This window comes from Cryptomeria japonica, chromosome 2, assembly GCF_030272615.1.
Source record: "Cryptomeria japonica chromosome 2, Sugi_1.0, whole genome shotgun sequence".
Taxonomy (NCBI): Eukaryota; Viridiplantae; Streptophyta; class Pinopsida; order Cupressales; family Cupressaceae; genus Cryptomeria; species Cryptomeria japonica.
This window is the reverse complement of record NC_081406.1, coordinates 525,292,846-525,311,649: the sequence shown is the minus strand read 5'-3', so window position 1 is coordinate 525,311,649 and position 18,804 is coordinate 525,292,846. Positions and strand designations below refer to the sequence as shown.

The 18,804-nt window shown below is 36.3% G+C and overlaps 2 protein-coding genes across 4 annotated transcripts; one reads left to right on the top strand and one right to left on the bottom strand.

Annotated features, from left to right (window-relative positions):
• Window positions 1-603: 603 nt before the first annotated feature.
• LOC131052156 (uncharacterized) lies at window positions 604-5,071 on the bottom strand. Of its 3 annotated transcripts, none has more exons than XM_057986758.2 (11): window positions 4,920-5,071; window positions 4,694-4,800; window positions 3,651-3,773; window positions 3,486-3,551; window positions 3,234-3,395; window positions 2,751-2,864; window positions 2,449-2,520; window positions 2,112-2,195; window positions 1,863-1,963; window positions 1,231-1,312; window positions 604-1,121 (listed from the first exon to the last, which is right to left on the bottom strand). In XM_057986758.2, exons 1-11 carry the CDS (start codon window positions 4,942-4,944, stop codon window positions 753-755), a joined length of 1,305 nt encoding a protein of 434 aa, XP_057842741.1. In that variant the 5' UTR covers window positions 4,945-5,071; the 3' UTR covers window positions 604-752. The 3 variants fall into 3 exon arrangements, with proteins under 3 accessions (XP_057842741.1, XP_057842743.1, XP_057842742.1); XM_057986760.2 differs by having other exon boundaries at window positions 4,949-5,033; XM_057986759.2 differs by having other exon boundaries at window positions 4,694-5,061.
• Window positions 5,072-8,434: 3,363 nt separating this feature from the next.
• LOC131864838 (uncharacterized) lies at window positions 8,435-11,875 on the top strand. Its single transcript, XM_059215307.1, has 2 exons — window positions 8,435-10,082; window positions 11,595-11,875. Exons 1-2 carry the CDS (start codon window positions 8,435-8,437, stop codon window positions 11,873-11,875), a joined length of 1,929 nt encoding a protein of 642 aa, XP_059071290.1.
• Window positions 11,876-18,804: the final 6,929 nt, after the last annotated feature.

Sequence of the window (18,804 nt, the reverse complement as noted above, 5' to 3'; positions counted from 1 at the left end):
TTGCATCATAGCAAGTAATCAACTAAAGGCTATTATATACAAGGATTTGTTATAAATAATAAAAAATATACTAGTACTCATGCTGTAACATATGCCTGACAAGTACTCGTCCATGGATATGCAAGCAATATATAATATCTATATCTAAACAGCATTTGTTGCAAAATGCTCCAGTGACCCAAAAATGGACAAAATGTATTTGGCTTCTCCTCTAGAGCATTGTCTTAAGACGATGAGTAAAAAAATCAACCCATATGATTCCACCAAAAATATTGCATATTACAAACCAGCCTATAACAACATAACCTATCATTTAATATGTGTGGAATTAATCTTCTGGATAAGACAAGGCAATGAAACTTCATGCCCGAGGATCGTTCCCATCAAGAGAAAAGGCTTTGTAATGGCCAAAATTTTCCACGTCACCAAAGACTATTAAACTCGACTCACAAATTAATGGGACTTGACTAAATTTAAAAAAAGAGCCGTCAAACACATATACAGTACATCACAAGAACGTCATGGAGTTCATAGTATTACAAAACATCATTATACTGTTAAGATTCTTGAACATTTTGGATTAGTCATTACCATTAAACCAAATGGAGATGTAACATGCAAGAAATTCATTCAATGCATAAAATTGCAACAAATTACATCAATAGTTGTCACCATCTATGAAAACATTGGAAAACCATCAAACTCGATATTCTAAAAAATTTGGTCATTGAAATTAAATATCAAAATGATTTTTAATCTTCTCCACCACCATAGCTAACAATACCTTTACCTGTTCCTGTATCGTCATCCCTTCTTGCCGCAGTTTCTTCGTCCTCAAGCACATCATCCATGATATCATCCTCTCCAACATCCTCAACATCCTCTTCTGCATCTTCGCCACCTCTTGGAACACGTGTTTTAGGACCATGACTCAATTTATGCGACTCAAGATCATTATCCATGCTCTCCTGTAGACTGGCTGCAGTGTTCCCATTCCTAGTACTGCCTGCGTTTTGCCACCTCTGGAGTTCCACTTCAACATTGGCAAGTAGTTGCTCACTAATTTCTTTCTGGTATTCTGTTAACTCTTGTCTACGACTGGCTTTCCATTCAGAAAATTCCTTTGAACAATTATAATGCAAAGAAATCAAAACCAGAAAACCAATGGAATAGATAAGTAGAACAACAAAATCTTGATAATTTATTACAAAACCACTGATAGTATACTACCTTCTGTTGCTCCTCAAGCAGCTTCACACAATTCTCTGAAGGTTTTGCTGGGACATAGTATACTGGGGGTTCTGTTGTTGTCCTGTATGGAAAATGTACAAACAATTAATACAAGATACTAGTGGTCTCTCAAATGTAGCATTATGTTTTGACCATGTACACCAAACCAGGACCTAGGTTGAGCCAAATATGCATAGGTTACAAAGATGTCGGGGTTATTATCAAAGGAAGTGATTTTCTTCTATATACAAACTAAACACAATCTAATTGACACTAATAACAAAACTGATACAGCAGATAATGCTATGCTTCCAACAGAAACTTATCTTTGCTCCCAACAAAATTGTCTATGAGCACTTGAGCCAAAATAATAACCTGCAAAAACATTTACGGTCATAATAGATTAAACTCTACCAGACAATTTATAACAGCCACTGACAAACATTTGTTACATTTGTTTCAAATGTTTCAATATTTATTACTGTGTGCATGGACACGTGATTACAATCATTTCTCAGCTGATATAGGGAAAAAGGTTGGTATTCATGGCTTTGAAATTACATCCCAATGATCCAGGTTCATCCTTGAAAAAAAGTCTACTAAACAGATACCAAGACGAAGATGCACTTTACCTTAAAAATTTGCAAAGTTTGCTATGGTGTTCAGTCCATTGCAGGAAAAGTAGTTCCAGTTTCTTCTCTTCTGCCTTTGCAGCAACCCGTGCACGAAGAGTCTGCATGCATAAATAAAAATATAAGCCCAGTATATGAATTCAAATGCCTCTTAGATGCTAGCTGCCATGCTCAGCAGCCTATAAGCCCTTGCAAGGCATTATAGGATTATCATGGCTCACAAAGCAAAAAAACATTAAAAAAACGTACCAAATCCCGGCGTCTCTTTTCGGCAAGTTGCTCGCGCTCTTGTTGGCGAAGTTTTTCACTTTCCTCACGTGCCCTTTGCTCTGCCTGAAACAACAAATTAGAAGAGTGTTAAGATATCTCTTTCACACAACACTGAACAAAAGAAACATGCTTGCAGAGAAGTTTTTTCTCATGATTTTCAGATAATTTCAGATGGATTGAACTAAACAAAACCCAATAAACAGCATCTCCGATGGCAATAATTCAAAACTGAAAATGCAAACTCCAACTCCTTAAATCAAAGGTTGAAGCATCATCAAATAATTTTCCAACTACAACAATGAAATTAGTCACTCACTCTTCTTAAAGAATCTGATCGCCGCATGAATGCTTCTGATGATGACAATTGCTTGTCCTCCTCCCGAAATTTCTATTTGAATAATGAAAACATAGTTGTTTATTGAATTATTCACAATCAAATGCAGCTTAAGATAGTATTAAAAATGAATATTTTGCAAAAGACAAACGAAAGTCCCTTTAATACTTGGTTCAGAGTTTCAAAATATGCCTACATCTCACACATACATGTCAACTGTCAAGCATAGGAAAATTTATATTTGCTTACTACAGCAATGAAAAATTAAGAGTCTCAATAATAACCTCAAGTGTCCCCAAAAGTTGTCCAAGCATTCTCCTATTTCGCTTCACCAAGCTTGGATCTTCATTCTTAGGTAGGACCCTCGGTACATTCTCAACAGGTTGAGCATCTTGCTCCTAGCATATCACAAACAGAAGTTAGGCCTCAAAAAAAAATTGCCTGCATACCAATTCAAGTTTCCCAACATACAGATGCAATTCAGTTCATAAACAAGACTTGCATACTTCTAAGAGGATATGCAACAAATAAGACACTAAAAAATTGCAAACACAAATAACTAAAATACAACCCAGTCAACATAAGCATTTACACCTTCAACTCATTTCAAAGGCTGTTCTCAACCAATGCAAAAGCATTTACAGATAAATTAGGGATAAAAGATGCAAAACAACCAGCAAAATTAAATGAGTTTTTCTTTACATAAAACCATATTATTACAATGCAATCCAATAGAAGAGCCAAATTAATCATGAAATGTGACTCACCATCCAGTTTCCTCTATCTGTCTTCAAGCCACTCTGATTACGATGTAAATTTGAGTGTTTACCATTGGCTTGGCTGTCATCCTGTTTTAGATCTGCTATTTTGTCTTGTTCCTTGCCTTCTTTCTTTTCCTTTGAATCATCAACAATTTCTCCATCCTCAACCTATTCAATGGAATGATGTTCATTTTTGTTTTTCATATATTCAAAAATGTAACTATTTAGAAAGTGGAGATGACTAGACAATAATCTTGCCTTTACTACAGCTGAGGAGAGTCGCCTCTTGGCTGGTGGCTCGTCGTCAATCTCGGGCTTATCTGCCTGCCAAATCATTAAAATCAATTGATGAAACGTGTTGATTCAATCTTTTAATGCTTCAACAGGCGAACAATTAAAGTGACTAGAAAGGAAAGTACACACCATCCGAACAAATCCCCGTCCTCTCCCAAGCGTGCGACCTCCACCAGGGCCAACATTGCGGGTATTGTTGCCAGAAAATCCACCCCTCCGAATACCTCTTGGATCACGTAACCTCTCTGTAATCTACACACGAACATATAGAGTTAGCACCACTTACAAATACAACAACTGTATAGGCAGAGAGATTCATTTTGCTTTGGACTAGAGCAGCTAACATCCCATTTGTTAACCAACACTTATTAGGATAAATCTAAGTTCCGAACTTCCCGGCAGTGAACTTTTCTAGCACGATATACAGATCGATCACTGCAGGCAGGCATTTTCATTGACCTGGTACTTACACCAAATTACTAAATAAATTACTCCAACCGCATAGAATCCCAAGGATCTCGTCTTTGCACGGCATTGCTACCCAAGGGGCATCAACCAAAAAATAAGCTTCCGAAAAGTTCATTATGAAATACAAATCGAGAAATAACACTACGTTGGCCCTAAACACTCTGAGAAGCAGATCATTGTTAGAAGGATTGAAAATATTTCAAAAACGCAGCAGTAGAAATCTAACAAACTTTTTTCATATAAAATTTACTTCTCAAAGAGCAAAGCCTATTACTTACAAAACTGCATATTGCAACTCACATTTGAAACCAGTCACCGGTACCCAATACCGGCACGGCGATAATAAACATAAAATAAGGTTCAAGGGCATTTACCACTTTGACAAAGAGGTCGCGAATCCAAATCAAAACAATATATTTCAACATCAGAAGCCCTATAAATCTCAGTTTAGGAAAATAGATAACATGAAAAATTCTTTAAAATATCAAAAGGGTATCCTTGTCCCATGTTAATCATAACTTATTTACTGCAACTAAAGCAACTAGATTATCAAATGCCATCTGATAACCATCGTGACAAGTTTAACTGTGATTTGAAACCAAACGACACTAATATCCTACAAAGCTCCCCTTTTATACTTTGATCTTTAAAACAAAAAATTAAAAATCCCAAAGTACCCCTTTCGAAACCATTGAAACACAAACCTCCCACTGCTGGCGATTGAGTTCATCGATCTCCTTGCGGAGTTCCTCCGCAGTCTTCTCCACCATAGCGTTAGCCGTGCCGCCTGCACCAAAGCCCTCGAGACAAGCTAGGGTTTGTAGACAGAACGAAAATAAACAAGGGTAGAAGATTCTAAACCCCCAAATAAAAAAATTAAAAATTAAAATCAGGACAAACTCTTCCGCTAGAGCAGAATATGTATCTCACTGAATGAAATCGTTCCGATAAACATGTACCAGTAGGCTAACCCTTAATTTCATGGAATTTCAACGATAAATACATTTGAACGATGAAACATTTGCTAAAATCGTGAACAAAATGTTCCCGTAATATTTTAGACTACCCTAAATGTATCGTTTTGCTTGTCGGCGTTCACAGGATTTTCTAAATTTGACGGTCGACCTGACCTGTCGAGCAATTATTTTTATTTTTATTTTTATTTTAAACGGTTATCCCTCCCAAGTGACCCTTCAAACGTTGGGTACCTTGCCGGAAAATGATATAGGATAAAAATCAATGAAATATTTTTTATTGAAAGGGATTGGAAAAATAATTTGATCCATATTATATTATAATTGAAATTTTATTTTCATTTATATTTTATTAAAACTAGCATATCTATTTTTAGAGAAATGTAGATAAAGTATGTCAAAGATATCATATTTGTTTATTATTTCACTTTTTAAAAAATTAAATTATTATTGTAATTAACGTTAAATTGTTATTATTTTGGGATAATGTTGAAGGAAATGATCATGTTAGGAAAGTGGATGCATGTGTAGTTGGGTAATTGATAGGATGGTTAATCAACCTTAAAGATATAATGTAACTTGCTCCAAAACAAATGGAGAGCGATATGCAGAAGGTCGCCTGCGACAAGCAGAAGGATGTTGCAGAAGACATGAGCCCGAGAAAATCTGTCAAATGGACAACTCTGGAAGTCGATTGGGATGATAATGGCATTAAACAGATTGAGTCTGAAGAAAGCGATGCTAACATTGGCAAGAATTTGAACCATTGCAAGGATGTTGGAAAGGGCTCTTTTATAGGTGATATTGAAATTGACCTAACAGAAAGTATCAAAAATGAGAAGTTGATCTTCGACCAACATGCGATTATTGCTAAATTTATAGGGCTAAAACTATCAAGAAAAGAAATTCACGCCTGGGTTTTGGAACATTGGGGGAGGCACATAATGGTAAAATTCCTTCCCAAGGGCTTCTTTGTAGTCGTTTTTCCCAATGAAGGTGATAGAGACCACATCATCAACCTTCAAAACTGGTTTCGGGATGAGCATCCCTTGTATATTCAGTCGTGGACTCTGAACTTAGATCCAACATCAATGGCAGTTTATGATAAACCTATGTGGATTTGTTTATACAACCTTCCGATAGAATATTGGAGCGAGGCGTGTCTGGAAATAATCGAAAGATCTCTTGGCACATTATTGGAAATTGACGAAGAAATTGTAGAAGGAGATTTATACACATACGCTAGACTCAAACTAGCAGTCATAAAGACAATACCTTCTTCGGTTATGCTTCTCACCGCGGACTGGGGTTGGAAATAGCACATAGAAATTGAGAAAGAAATTGGTGTTTGTTCTCGATGTGGAAGCAAATTTTATTGCACCGATAAATGCAGATTGTTCGTAAGAAAGGCCTTCAAACGTCCACACAAAAAACCAAAACAGGTATGGAAGACTAAAGAAAAAACTCAGGAACTTGAAACCCTACTTTTAGAAGGCCCTAAAATCAGTAAATGTGGTGTTAATCAAGATGTAAGTTCGGAAATTCCCAACCAAGACACTCCATTGGATGGTAACCTAATCCCAAACAATGACACAGTGGTGTATCCAATTGATGAACTCGTTGTGGAGGAAGATTTGCAGGAGTCGGATTCAGATACTGCTGAGTCGGGGAGTGATGATGATGATTTTAATATTGTGGATCCAAGACACATCAGCCAATCTGCGAATACCATTCTTGGAAGAGAAAAAGGCACAAGAGGGAGGAAAAGTCACAAAACAGTTAGGGAGCAGAGGGCGAATGAGAAGGGCATTGTTAGCATGATGAAGTTCTTGAATCCGGTCAAGGGAGGCAAGCCCTCCCTTGGGGGAAGATGAGGCTTACTTCATCGAACGTCAGGGGCCTCTCGACTCCTGACAAAAAATGCTTGGTCAAAAGAACTTTGGCCAAGCTAGACTCAGAGGTTTATACTCTACAGGAGACAAAATTGAATAAGGATAAGGCACTCCAATTCATCAAATATTTCTATAAGTGGGAAGGTATTTTTCAAGAAGTTAGGGGATCGGCTGGGGGCTTGGGAATCATGTGGAACGCCTCCAAAATAGATGTGCATCCCATTGCCTCTTTTGATCACTGGATGGCGTGCATCATTATCTGCAAGCAATCCAATATCTCATATCCGTTGTTTAACATTTATGGTCCCAGTTAAACGGAGGAAAAACTAAAAGTTTGGAATGAGGTCTCCGATCAAGCGATCCTATTGGATTGTGGTAAGGTCATTGCTGCTAGAGACTTCAATGCTCTTTTGGACATTGATGAGAAGGTGGGAGGTCTCCGGAAGCCCTCAAAAGTGATGGATGATTTTCGAGAATTTGTATCTAATTGCAAACTAGTAGATATCATACCGAAGAATGGTAGATTCACTTGGACCAATAGAAGATTAAATTTTGCCAATATATTGGAAAGGCTTGATCGCTTCCTGGTGGGGGAATGGTGGATTAATGGTGACTACTCTCTAGAAACCGAAATTGTGGCCCAAATTGGATTAGATCATCTACGGCTGTCTTTATCCATTGCACAGGAAAATTGGAATCATAAGAACTATTTTAAATTCCTAAGCATGTGGTGGAGGGATGAAACATTCCTTGATAATCTGAAAAATTGGTGGCCGGAAGGCAACATACACTCTAGCTCCCCTAGCTTTAAGTTTACCAAAATAATTTAGCATCTGAAAAACAAAATTAAGGACTAGAACAAGAACTCACTCAAAAATATTTTTGTTGAGAAAGGTAGAGTCAAGGAAAAACTAGAAGAGATCGGTAATAAGGTAATGCAATTTGGCATGACCAATGTGGAGTTCGAACTAGAGAAAGCACAGTATTTGAAAATTCTGAAGAGGGAAGAACTATATTGGAAAGACAAATCCAAGGAACTTTGGATTGTCGAGGGGGATCTCAATACCAAAAATTTTCATGCCTCGTCAAAAGCTAGAAGGATCAATAATAAAATATGCTCAATTGAGGATGAGAATGGGAATTTAAAAACCTCGGACACAGACTTGGAGCTAATTGCTCTTAACTACTTTAAGGAAATCTTGGGCAAATCTGAGGAAGAAAATACGGGCGCAATTCCAATTATTGAGGAAGTCATTAACCCCTTGATTTCCTGCTTTGATCGCGACATGCTCTTGGCTCCTTATTCTTTGGAGGAAATTTAAAAGGCCACCTTCGCCTACACCCACACAAGGCACCTGGACCTTACGGCATCACAGTAGAACTCTTTCAAAAATGTTGGGATTTCATGGGAAAGGATATATGGAATTTGGTTGAAGAATTCTGGAAAAAACATAAGTTTGTGAAAGAGATGAATCACACCATTATCTATCTCATTCCCAAAAAGTTGGATTGTGACACCATGTCTGATTACCACCTAATATCCCTATGCAACACCATCTACAAAATAATATCCAAGGCAATGGCTGAAAGATTGAAGGTATTGCTTCCAAAGTTAGTCTCTGAAAATGAGAATGGGTTTACACCGGGTAGGGAAATTGCGGATAGCATCATCCTGGTATCGGAAATCATACACTCACTCCACAAGGAAAAACTAAAAGGTATGATTATTAAACTTGATGTTACCAAAGCTTGTGATAAGGTGATTTGGAACTTTCTTTGCCATGTCCTTGTCAAATTTGGTTTTCTAGAAAAATGGATTGAATGCATAAAATTCTGCATTAGCACTGTTAAATTTTCAATACTAATTAATGGAAAATTAAGTGGGTTTTTTGGAGCCACGAATGGCCTACGACAAGAAGATCCTTTGTCTCCTTCGTTATGTGTTCTCATGGCAGAAGTGTTGGGGAGACTAATAAAAAAGAGGCATAGCGAAGGCATTTGGAAGGGAATCAAAGTTCATGAGCAATTTGAGGCAATTACATGTTCCCAATTTGTTGATGACGCCATCATATTCGGTGAGGCTTCCATCCAGGAAGCTGCAGTTATTAAAAACACACTTGAGGAGTATGTATTGGCCTCGGGCCAAGTTATGAATAAAGGAAAATCTCAGTTGTTTTTCTTTAACATCAATAGGCAAATCCAGGGTAGAATTGCACAACTCTTGGATATAAACATCACTGAGCTCTCGATCAAGTACTTAGGGGTTCAGATTAGCAAAGGGTGCAGGCAATCCCAAACATGGGAAGATGTGATTAAATCTTGTCAATCTAAATCAGAAAATTGGAAAAATAGATGGCTAACTCAAGCAGGTAGACTTACCATGATCAAATATGTTCTAATGGCCATTCCAATATATAGCATTTCATGCTTCAAAATGTCGTTCACTGCTGGGAAAAATCCAAATAATTTACTGAAAAAGTTTGTGTGGGATGGACCTAAAGACAACAGGAAAATTTCGCTTATCAATTGGGACACTCTATGCCTTATTAAGGAAGACGAGGGTGTTGGCCTTAAGAAAATGGAATTACAAAACTCTGCTCTTGGTGCTAAGTTGTCTTGGAAAATGTGTAAGGAACCTCAAAAATTGTGGTGCAGGCTATTCCAAAAGAAGTTTCTTGATTCAGAAGACACTAACCGAAATCTCATTGTGGCAAATACTGAAAGAGGCTCGGCTACATGGAACTTCCCATGGGAATGTAGACACATTATCATAGATCATATCTCATGGAAAATCAGTAATGGCAGCACTGCGTTGTTTTGGAGAGACTCTTGGGACGGGTTTCCACCTTTATCAAAATCCTTTGAAGATAAGGGATGGGTAGACATGGTGGAAAATTGCATAGGGCAGCATGTGTGCAACTACATGGAAAACCAAATTGATCATAATGGTCTGAGAAGATGGAAGAAAATCAATATTGGAAATCCCTCATTATGTGAGCAACTATGGAAAGCAATAAAAGATAGGAAAATACCGAAATCTGTTGAAGAAGACAACATAATTTGGTGTGCAACAAAATCCAGGGTGTACAACCCCAAACTTGGGTATGAAGTTCAAAGGAAAAGGGGCTCCAACAACACTTGGCCGCATAAACTATGCTGGAATCACAAAATACTTCCAAAGGCTGGGGCTTTTTTGTGGATTTCTCTACATAGTAGAATCCTTACAGGTGATAGACTCAAAACTATTAGTATCTCGAGCCCCAATCGTTGTGTTATGTGTTGTGCAGATGAAGAATCAACAAATCATCTTCTATTTTGTTATCCGATGGCAGAATTTTGTTGGAACTGGTTCCTTGAACGAATAAATTAGGCTACGGCCAAAAATGAGAGACTTTTTGACTTCATTCTTTCCTGGCCAAACAGACAAAATTCAAAGTGGAGTGATCTATGAATGATTGGACCATCCATAATAGTATGGCACATCTGGAAGGAAAGGAACAAAAGAATTTTTAAAGAGGCATCATTGTCAAATTTCATGGTTGTGGAAAAAATCAAAACTGCAATAAAGGAAGTAATAAATGGAAAGAAACTAAAAGGCAGTCCTAAAATATACAATATTTGGGATGCATTAATGGAAAAATGGTGGGCTCTTAAAGAACCTCAATCATATGTTCCGTCGACAAAGCATGCAAATAAAAATGCAATCAGATGGAAGGCCCCTCCAAAGGAGTGGACAAAATTAAATTTTGACGGTGCCAATAAGGGGAATCCTAGTGAATCTAGAATAGGAGCCATAATCTGAGATGAGCAGGGTAATATCCTTTATGGGCTATTTGATGGCATTGGAGTTTCCACAAACAACGAAGCTGAGATCCATGCACTTGAGGCAAGACTTCGTCTCTATATTAAGCAAGGACTATCTCGAATCACAATAGAAGGTGATTCACAGATTGTAATAAATGGGATCAGTCAGTCAAGTTTGCATAACTGGAAACTTAATAAATGGTTACCAATGATAAATGAATATCTAAGAACAATTGAGTGCTACGAGATTGGGCATGTCTATAGAGAAGGCAATCAAGTGGTTGATTACCTAATGAATCTTGGGGTTGGAAGGAATGATGACCTTGTTTATTTTAGCCAAGCATTGACTACGGAGGATATCAAAGAATAGTGTGTGATGGACTGCCAAAGATCTCCACGACAAGGTATCGAGTAGCATGCCTGTTGTTTTTGGACCTACATGCCTGCCGAGGCATAGTGGTGGCACCAAGGTAAGTCGAGGATGAGTACAACTCTGACTATTGGGATGGGAGATATATTTGAACAGACAAAAACAACCACTTTGGGAGTAGAATCACATGGGAAGGCAGAGATCTACCCCTGAATAGTTTATTATGTTGCCTGGAATTATTCACCACATCGGACGTGCTTCAGAGCAAAGGTAGATCCTACTAGATATGGATAGTGCAGGAATGATTACTATCTGCAAATCGCATCCTTATTTAAAGACTCTTCAGGAGATGGTTTACTTTGCAATAGCAAGTGCCATTTTGGTAGTGTCGTAGAGACAGAGTTGAGCCTGATGGCTTATTGTGGAATGATCAGTTGTGTCAATTGCGAAGGCACACTGGGTGTGCAATTGAGGAACTTGTTCATCTCATAAGAGCATGTTTATGATGCAATTCGCGGGCTCGTGGGCATCATTCTCGACTTTGAGAGACATTAGTGTGATGCAGTGGTGTTGGAGGCAGTTCTCTTGCCTCTGGTTGATATCATTGACTCTGGGGAGCGCACGATTGAACTGTTTGCTGGATTTGTTAAACCATTAATTGCGGACAACATAGCCAATGTTATTTTAAATTTGGAGGAGGTTGTCAAAGTAAGCATATTGAAGGTATACTTCCAGTTTGAAAACTACCTACCCTTAGAGATAGAGGAGGATCCTAAAGAGGAGGACAGTGATGAATCTGTCGATGGTGATGACTTTGCCGATAAACACCGTTCGCGAGATGGCTAGAAGGGAAGTTTGGAAGGAAGAACAAGAGCGTCTGAAGGCATTTGGGGAGAATGCATGGGAAGTGTTTAGATGTGCAATTTTTAATTGAAACGTGGAGCCCTTTCGAAGATTGACTAAATTAGATGACTGGTGGCTCCCTCAGAACTCCACCCACAATGCTATCAACATTGGTGAATATGCAGTAGTGATATACCAAGCTATTGGTGGACAGATGTAACTATGGGTTATAGTAGTATGATATTATTAGCTTTTAGTATGATGAAAATGTGTAAGGAGCATAAGGTAGACAAGGCTAGTCTTGTCTAATGTAGGAAAAGTATGTAATTTTTCTAAGATTTATGCAATGTAGGGAGCTATCCCTACTAATGATAGCACTTACTTTAAAAAAAACCAAAAAAAAACATGAAATTGTTATTATATCATGAACGAAATCAACAAACTTGTTCTCGGTCTAGACAACTTCACTATCACCCACATATTCAGAGAGGGGAATATATGTGTTGATTCTATGGCAACTCTTGGCCTCCATTTGGAAGGCATTAGAGTTTGGAGGAAATAGGAGTCTCTTCCTAGTTGGATTCAAAAACTCCTCACGGAGGAGAGAAATATTGCTTCATAATTATAATGCAATCAAAAAATCTTCAACTCTCTCTCTCTCTCTCTCTCTCTCTCTCTCTCTCTCTCTCTCTCTCTCTCTCTCTCTCTCTCTCTCTCTCTCTCTCTCTCTCTCTCCTGCTTCTTGGCCTTTGCAGTGACTAAGAGAGCTCCAATGTGTCAACTCAAAGTCTAAGCTTGATAAGGGTTCCAAAAAATTTAAATCCCCTGACTAGGCAAGCAGGTAAAAGTAAAAGGATGGATGATGTGGTAATAAATTCAAATCTCATGACTAGGCAAGATAAAGATGACAGGTGGGAGGAGGACGTGGTAATAAATCCTAATAATTGTATGTTACACCCTATGACTCATGATAAGCCTCGTTAACTGTGAGCTCATCTCAATTATAGGATGGCATCACCATATTGACAACGACAAAAAGATAATTGGCTATTCGAATGGTGATAAGATTTGGCAAAGATCAGGCCCATTTAATCGCCTCCAATCTTTTGAAAGGAGCGTCACCATATTGACAACGACAAAAAGATAATTGGCTATTCGAACGGTGATAAGATTTGGCAAAGATCGAGCCCATTTAATCACCTTCAGACTTTTGAAAGGATTAACCTTTCAACATGTGTGAAGTGTTACCACAAGGAATGAAAAAATCAATTGCTTGCTTTGTCATGATGGCCTCGTAAAGCACACCTTTTACAAGTTTTGTAAAAACTAATTTCTTTTCCTAAAAGAACAGTGTGAGCGGTAATTTTTTTAACTTTGAGAAGTTAACTGCTACTAAAAGTGGCATTATGGAAGGTGAAAGAGTGAGGACGGAACCAGACAAGCATGAAAAATTCATGTCAAAGGAAGTTGTTTAGCACATTTGCAAAGAGGGTGGGGTTGCCCAGTTCATTGCATCGATGAATAGGCAAGATGAAATCCTTTATATACAATTTGCCTCTTCCTGGATATAATGCAAAGTGACCATCGGAGGGATCTCCTTCATGATCAATGAGGATGTTATCGCTAAGGCGACAAGGCTATCCTCGAAGGGAAGGAAGTGGAAAAAAACCACTAGGGTTATTGACACCAAGAGCCTAAACCAGTTCGCCAAAGACAACAAGAACCCGGTCAAGATTCATGATAGATTTGACAGGGAGGAGCTACCGGACCCATGGGATAAGGTATGTCTTATGATCATGAAATACTTTACACTAAAAGGAATGTTTTAAGATTTCTACTACTATCATTTCCCTCTGCTTAACCACTTTCACAACAACTATAGAATTTCCTTCCCTTTCTTCCTACTCCACTCCCTAGAAAATGTTGTTTTAGAGGCAGATGATTTTGCCAAATGCTAGGGCAAAAGCCCATTCCTATCCACCAAGGCCTCATCTTTCACCTTTACCACTTCCACTTAGCTCTTTGCTCTATGCGCCCTATTGTTGTTCAAGAAGCAATTATTTTGCTTGCTTGCTCCTTAAATGTCATGGATATTCCAAGCCCTAGCCGAAAGAAAAGAATAAAGAGACCAAACCTTCACTCCCAACAAAGCCAGTGTAAAGATGTAGGCGCTCTAACTTCTATTAAAGAACGAATACTCTTTATTCTTCAAATAAATCTACAATTCATTTAATAAATTCATTTGTTTCTCTCATTGATCATTCCATAATCACATAGTGTCATTTCATATGTAGGTTCAATAATAGAAATAACAAGTCTTTATTCATTAAAGAGATATTAAGCAGTATTCTTACAACATAGAGTACTCTTTGTTAGTATCTCGTTCATACTATACATCATTCAAAAATTCTACACAAGACTTAGGCATTCGATTGCCTTGAGCTTAAATATACAAATATAAGATAAATTACACAATATTGGATGAGATGCATCCTTTGATCTCCAATCCTTTAGCTATCTTCAATTAAGTCCTTCGAATGAAGACGAGAACAAGATCTAGGTGCTTTTTCCACCCAACCTCAAAGCATACACTTCCCCAGAATTCTTAGTCATTCAAGAATACTCGACCGTGCACGAATTGCTTAGCAAGAAGAATTCGATATACAAGATGGATTTTGGTGCGTGCCTAGTATGATACATGCATTTTCATTTAAAAACAAGCAAGATCAATACAAGGATATGGTATAGAACATAAATAAATCCATCTATTTCAATGGTCAATAAGTTATTCAGCCGAGTATAATGTCGTGCATAGCAAATAAACATAGTTTGGAAAAGAAAACTATTTTCGCTATAGATTCCATATTTGACACCCGTCCCGGAAGGTAACTTTCCCCACAAACACATGTCTCGTTATTCTTTCATCTAACATGTCAACTTTTTTTATTATTCGTAAAACATCAATATGATTTGTAAAGAAGACAATCTTTCATTCTCATGTTGATAAAGTAAATTTAAAAGTAAGAAGGTGTAACACATGTATGCACATATATGCATATAAAAAGAATACAAAAATGAAGATATGAGCACACGTTCTTTTAAAATCTATATTTCCTTAAGTATTCTAAGTATATGTTAAACATGCAAAGACTCCAAGTTTTATCATTCATCTTCTTTGTTTCAATTTTTCAAAAGATAATAAGATCAATAATCTATTTTTTAAAGTTTGAAGTCCAAATGAATAAATTTCATTTAAATTCTAATATTTTATGTTTTCTTGTGTTATCACGGGTATTCCAAAAATAACCTAGTTTTCACTAAGTTTAAGAGGTTGTCTCTTCTCAGTTGAAATCTGCAAATAAATCTATTAGCATAAAATTAAAACCCATCTCTATATAATCAGTGCATTTGCACGTATATATATTGTTGTGGTTTCAACATATTTGGAAGCAAACAAATAGATAAATTTTACATAATTGAGATAAAAGAAATAAGATTATGTAAAAAGGAATTTATCTTCTTCTATTTCGTAAATTTTGAAAGTAAAATTCGTTCAACTACAAGAAGTAATTGGTTTCATGAATTTGTTCATGTATATGTGTATTTATATACATGCGTACAAATATATGGATATATATTTGTACCCCTCTCTCTCTCTCTCTCTAATATGTTGATTTGATCTTCAGCCAAACAAAAATGAATTCTACATCAAATAGAGATGCAATTCTACCAATTTTGAATTCTAGAATGATAGAGATAAACACTTATATTTCAGGAATATGAATCACACAGAGATTTAAAAGAAAGTATTTTTTCTTCTTTTCATGTTTAAAACAACTAGAACTATGGCCTACCTCAGAAAATCGATTCTTTAGTAAGGAAATGATGTGAAGAATGATATCGATCTCTTTCACCTCTTTCTGTTCTATTTTCCTTAGTCGATTTTCACAGTCTCTTTCTTTATTTTCTTTTGGCTGTGTCCTTCAAGAATGAATTTGAACTCCCTATTATGTTGAAAAGCATCAGTTAAGTTCCTAAAATCTTGGCTTTAAACTCTTTGTCCATTAACTGTAATTGAAGTTTTAATTATTTCCAACAACAGTGGTGGAGGTCGTAACGCCAGGTAAGTACATTTTTGTGCCAACAATGTGGAGTTTTTGGTTAAAAATCGGTTAACAAAAGTCTTTATTCTTGCCACGTTTACCTTGACTGCCAGTTTGGCTATACAGTCACTCTTAATTATGCTTTCATTTACCAATTGGCATATCTGATGTTCATGTTTAAACACGTTGTGTCGATTTCCTCCTAAATCGACTTCCTCAGTAATAAATGACTCTAAGATTCATTGAATGCAAAATGACATGCAAGTCGAGTTTAATATGTATCGACTTCTTCAGCATCATCATTATTTCAAGTAAAGTCTGTCATATAACAATATACATACACACACACACACACACACACACACACACATATATATATATATATATATATGCATGTGTGTGAATTAAATCAATTCAAGTTTAATTAACAATTCCACTTCATGACATAATATAATCATCTCTCTCTCTCTCTCTCTCTCTCTCTCTCTCTCTCTCTCTATATATATATACATATATCCATGTGTGTGTGCGCATGTGTGTATCGAATTCTTTGAATTCATATACACATATGCATACATATATATTTATATATATGTCATTATCCAATAAGTGGAAAAATAAGCACAATATTTCATTTCGATATGAAATTTATCATTATTTGCATACACAAAATGCAAATGACAATAATCAAAATACATGTTTAATCATTAAAACTAAAACATTACAAGATCAATCTTTCTTTGAACTAAGGAGATGTCAATTTAAGACTACTCTTACCAATTTCATCATTCAAATTAAAACAAACACTCAATTAAAGTCATTTAAATCATCTGTATTTGCAAGATACAAATTATGAATTCTAATGTGGTGTGTGAGATTCCATCTCTTTGCCGAAGTCAAAAAGCTAAGGCAACTCTACCTAAACCAAGTTCTCGTCTTCATCCTTGTTCACCTGTTCCTGCACTCACTTGCACTCGATTGCTCATAAGTAATGGCAATCCCCAATTTCATAAATAAGAATAATACTAATAACTCAATTGCATTTGCATATCAAAAAGAAAGTCAATTTAAAGCATTCCATTGCAATTAAATTTCCATTTCATTATCATCTAATTTCACTTAAAATTTTATTTCATAAGCGAAAAATAAGCATTATTTTCCTAAAATAATTGCAATTAAATATTGAAAAAAATGGTTCGTGATAGCTAGCTTCAAACCTTGACTCACAAAACTCTTGATTCCGACACTATGGCTAAGACTAAGAAAACCCCCTCTTTGTATTTGGAGAATTCCAAGTCCAAAAAAGGCAAAGTCACTTTGCAGGATGTGGACTAGGAGGAGCATATGGTGGAGATACCAATACCCCTAGGTGTTCGAATAGACTTGTTTCTAGACTGCACTTAGGGAGTAGGAAAAGAATCATTGACAACTTGGGCTCTGGAGCGAATGAGGATCATGATATTGAAGAAATAGTCAAGAAATGTCAAAAGGTCTTGGCGAGTGAGGGGGAAGATAAGGGTGACGAGGATTCTGATACTACCAATGACTCTACCCACTTCTTAGATTCTGCTAATGTTGGGCCTATCGACCTCACTTCGGAGATGATGCCTGATGAGGAAGACGAAGCGATCAAAGCTATAGAAGGGGACCTGTCAAAAAGCTCAGGAAGGGACCTATTTTAAGTGCTCGGAATCGGAAGTTGAACTAATCAAAATGAATGGGAGGTTGATTGACATGGAAAGGAAAATGGGCTCCTTCTCCAGAATTGGACTCAAAGTCATGCACAATTCTGCCACCATGCTTTGCCTACTACAACAAGACTTGGCGAGCCAGATGGGCTGGGATGATGAAAATTATAGGGAACTTTGCAAGTTCCTGACAGAAAACTAGGCAAATGTCTTTCAGTAGGCTAGATGCAAAATCCACAAGAACCGTTAGGGCTTTGTCCCTGGTTTTAGTTCTCTCTACTTTTTTCCATTCTGGTTAGGGTTTCAAAACTCTTTATATTTATTGTAGTAGTTTAGTGTGTGTTTTAAAGATCGTTATTTCAATCCTCTCAGATGACTATTACTATTAATTTTCTTTGTTGTTGATATAATTGTCTACTGGTAGTCTATGTTTAATATGTTGTTAAAGTGCGACTACTAGTGTTTTGTTTTACAACCGTTGGGCTTTTTTATCTTTGGGCCAGCACCTAGTTATTGTTGCTTTTAATATAAAAATGTTAATTAAATTGTTATTATGTTATGATATTGTAATTAATATTAATTTATTATTAAGATATCACCATATTATTGTATATTTATATTTCTACTGAGACAATTGTGAAGTTAACTAATTGCATGATGGAGATAGACAAAATCGGTTGATGGGTTAAACTTAGAGCGAGTGGTAGTTGAGAGAAGAAAATACACTAAATTATTATTATGTTATGATATTATAATTAATATTAAATTATTATTATATTTTTCTATTCTATTAAGATAATTAGAAGTTAATGATTGCACGATAGAGATACACAAAATTGGTTGATGAGTTAAACTTGGAGTGAGTGGTAGTTGAGAGGAGAAAATTAATAAAATAGTTTTTTAGTTGTTCATGCATTTAATTGTCACAAACATGTCAAATTAAATGTTTCTAGTTTTTTTATTGATGGATGTATTTCATCTATTAAGTGTAATACACAAAGTTAAGATAGATGGAATTGATTGAACTTAGATCGAGTGGTAGTTGAGAGGAGAATATATATATATATATATATATATATATATATATATATATATATATATATATATATATATATATATATATATATATATATATATATAT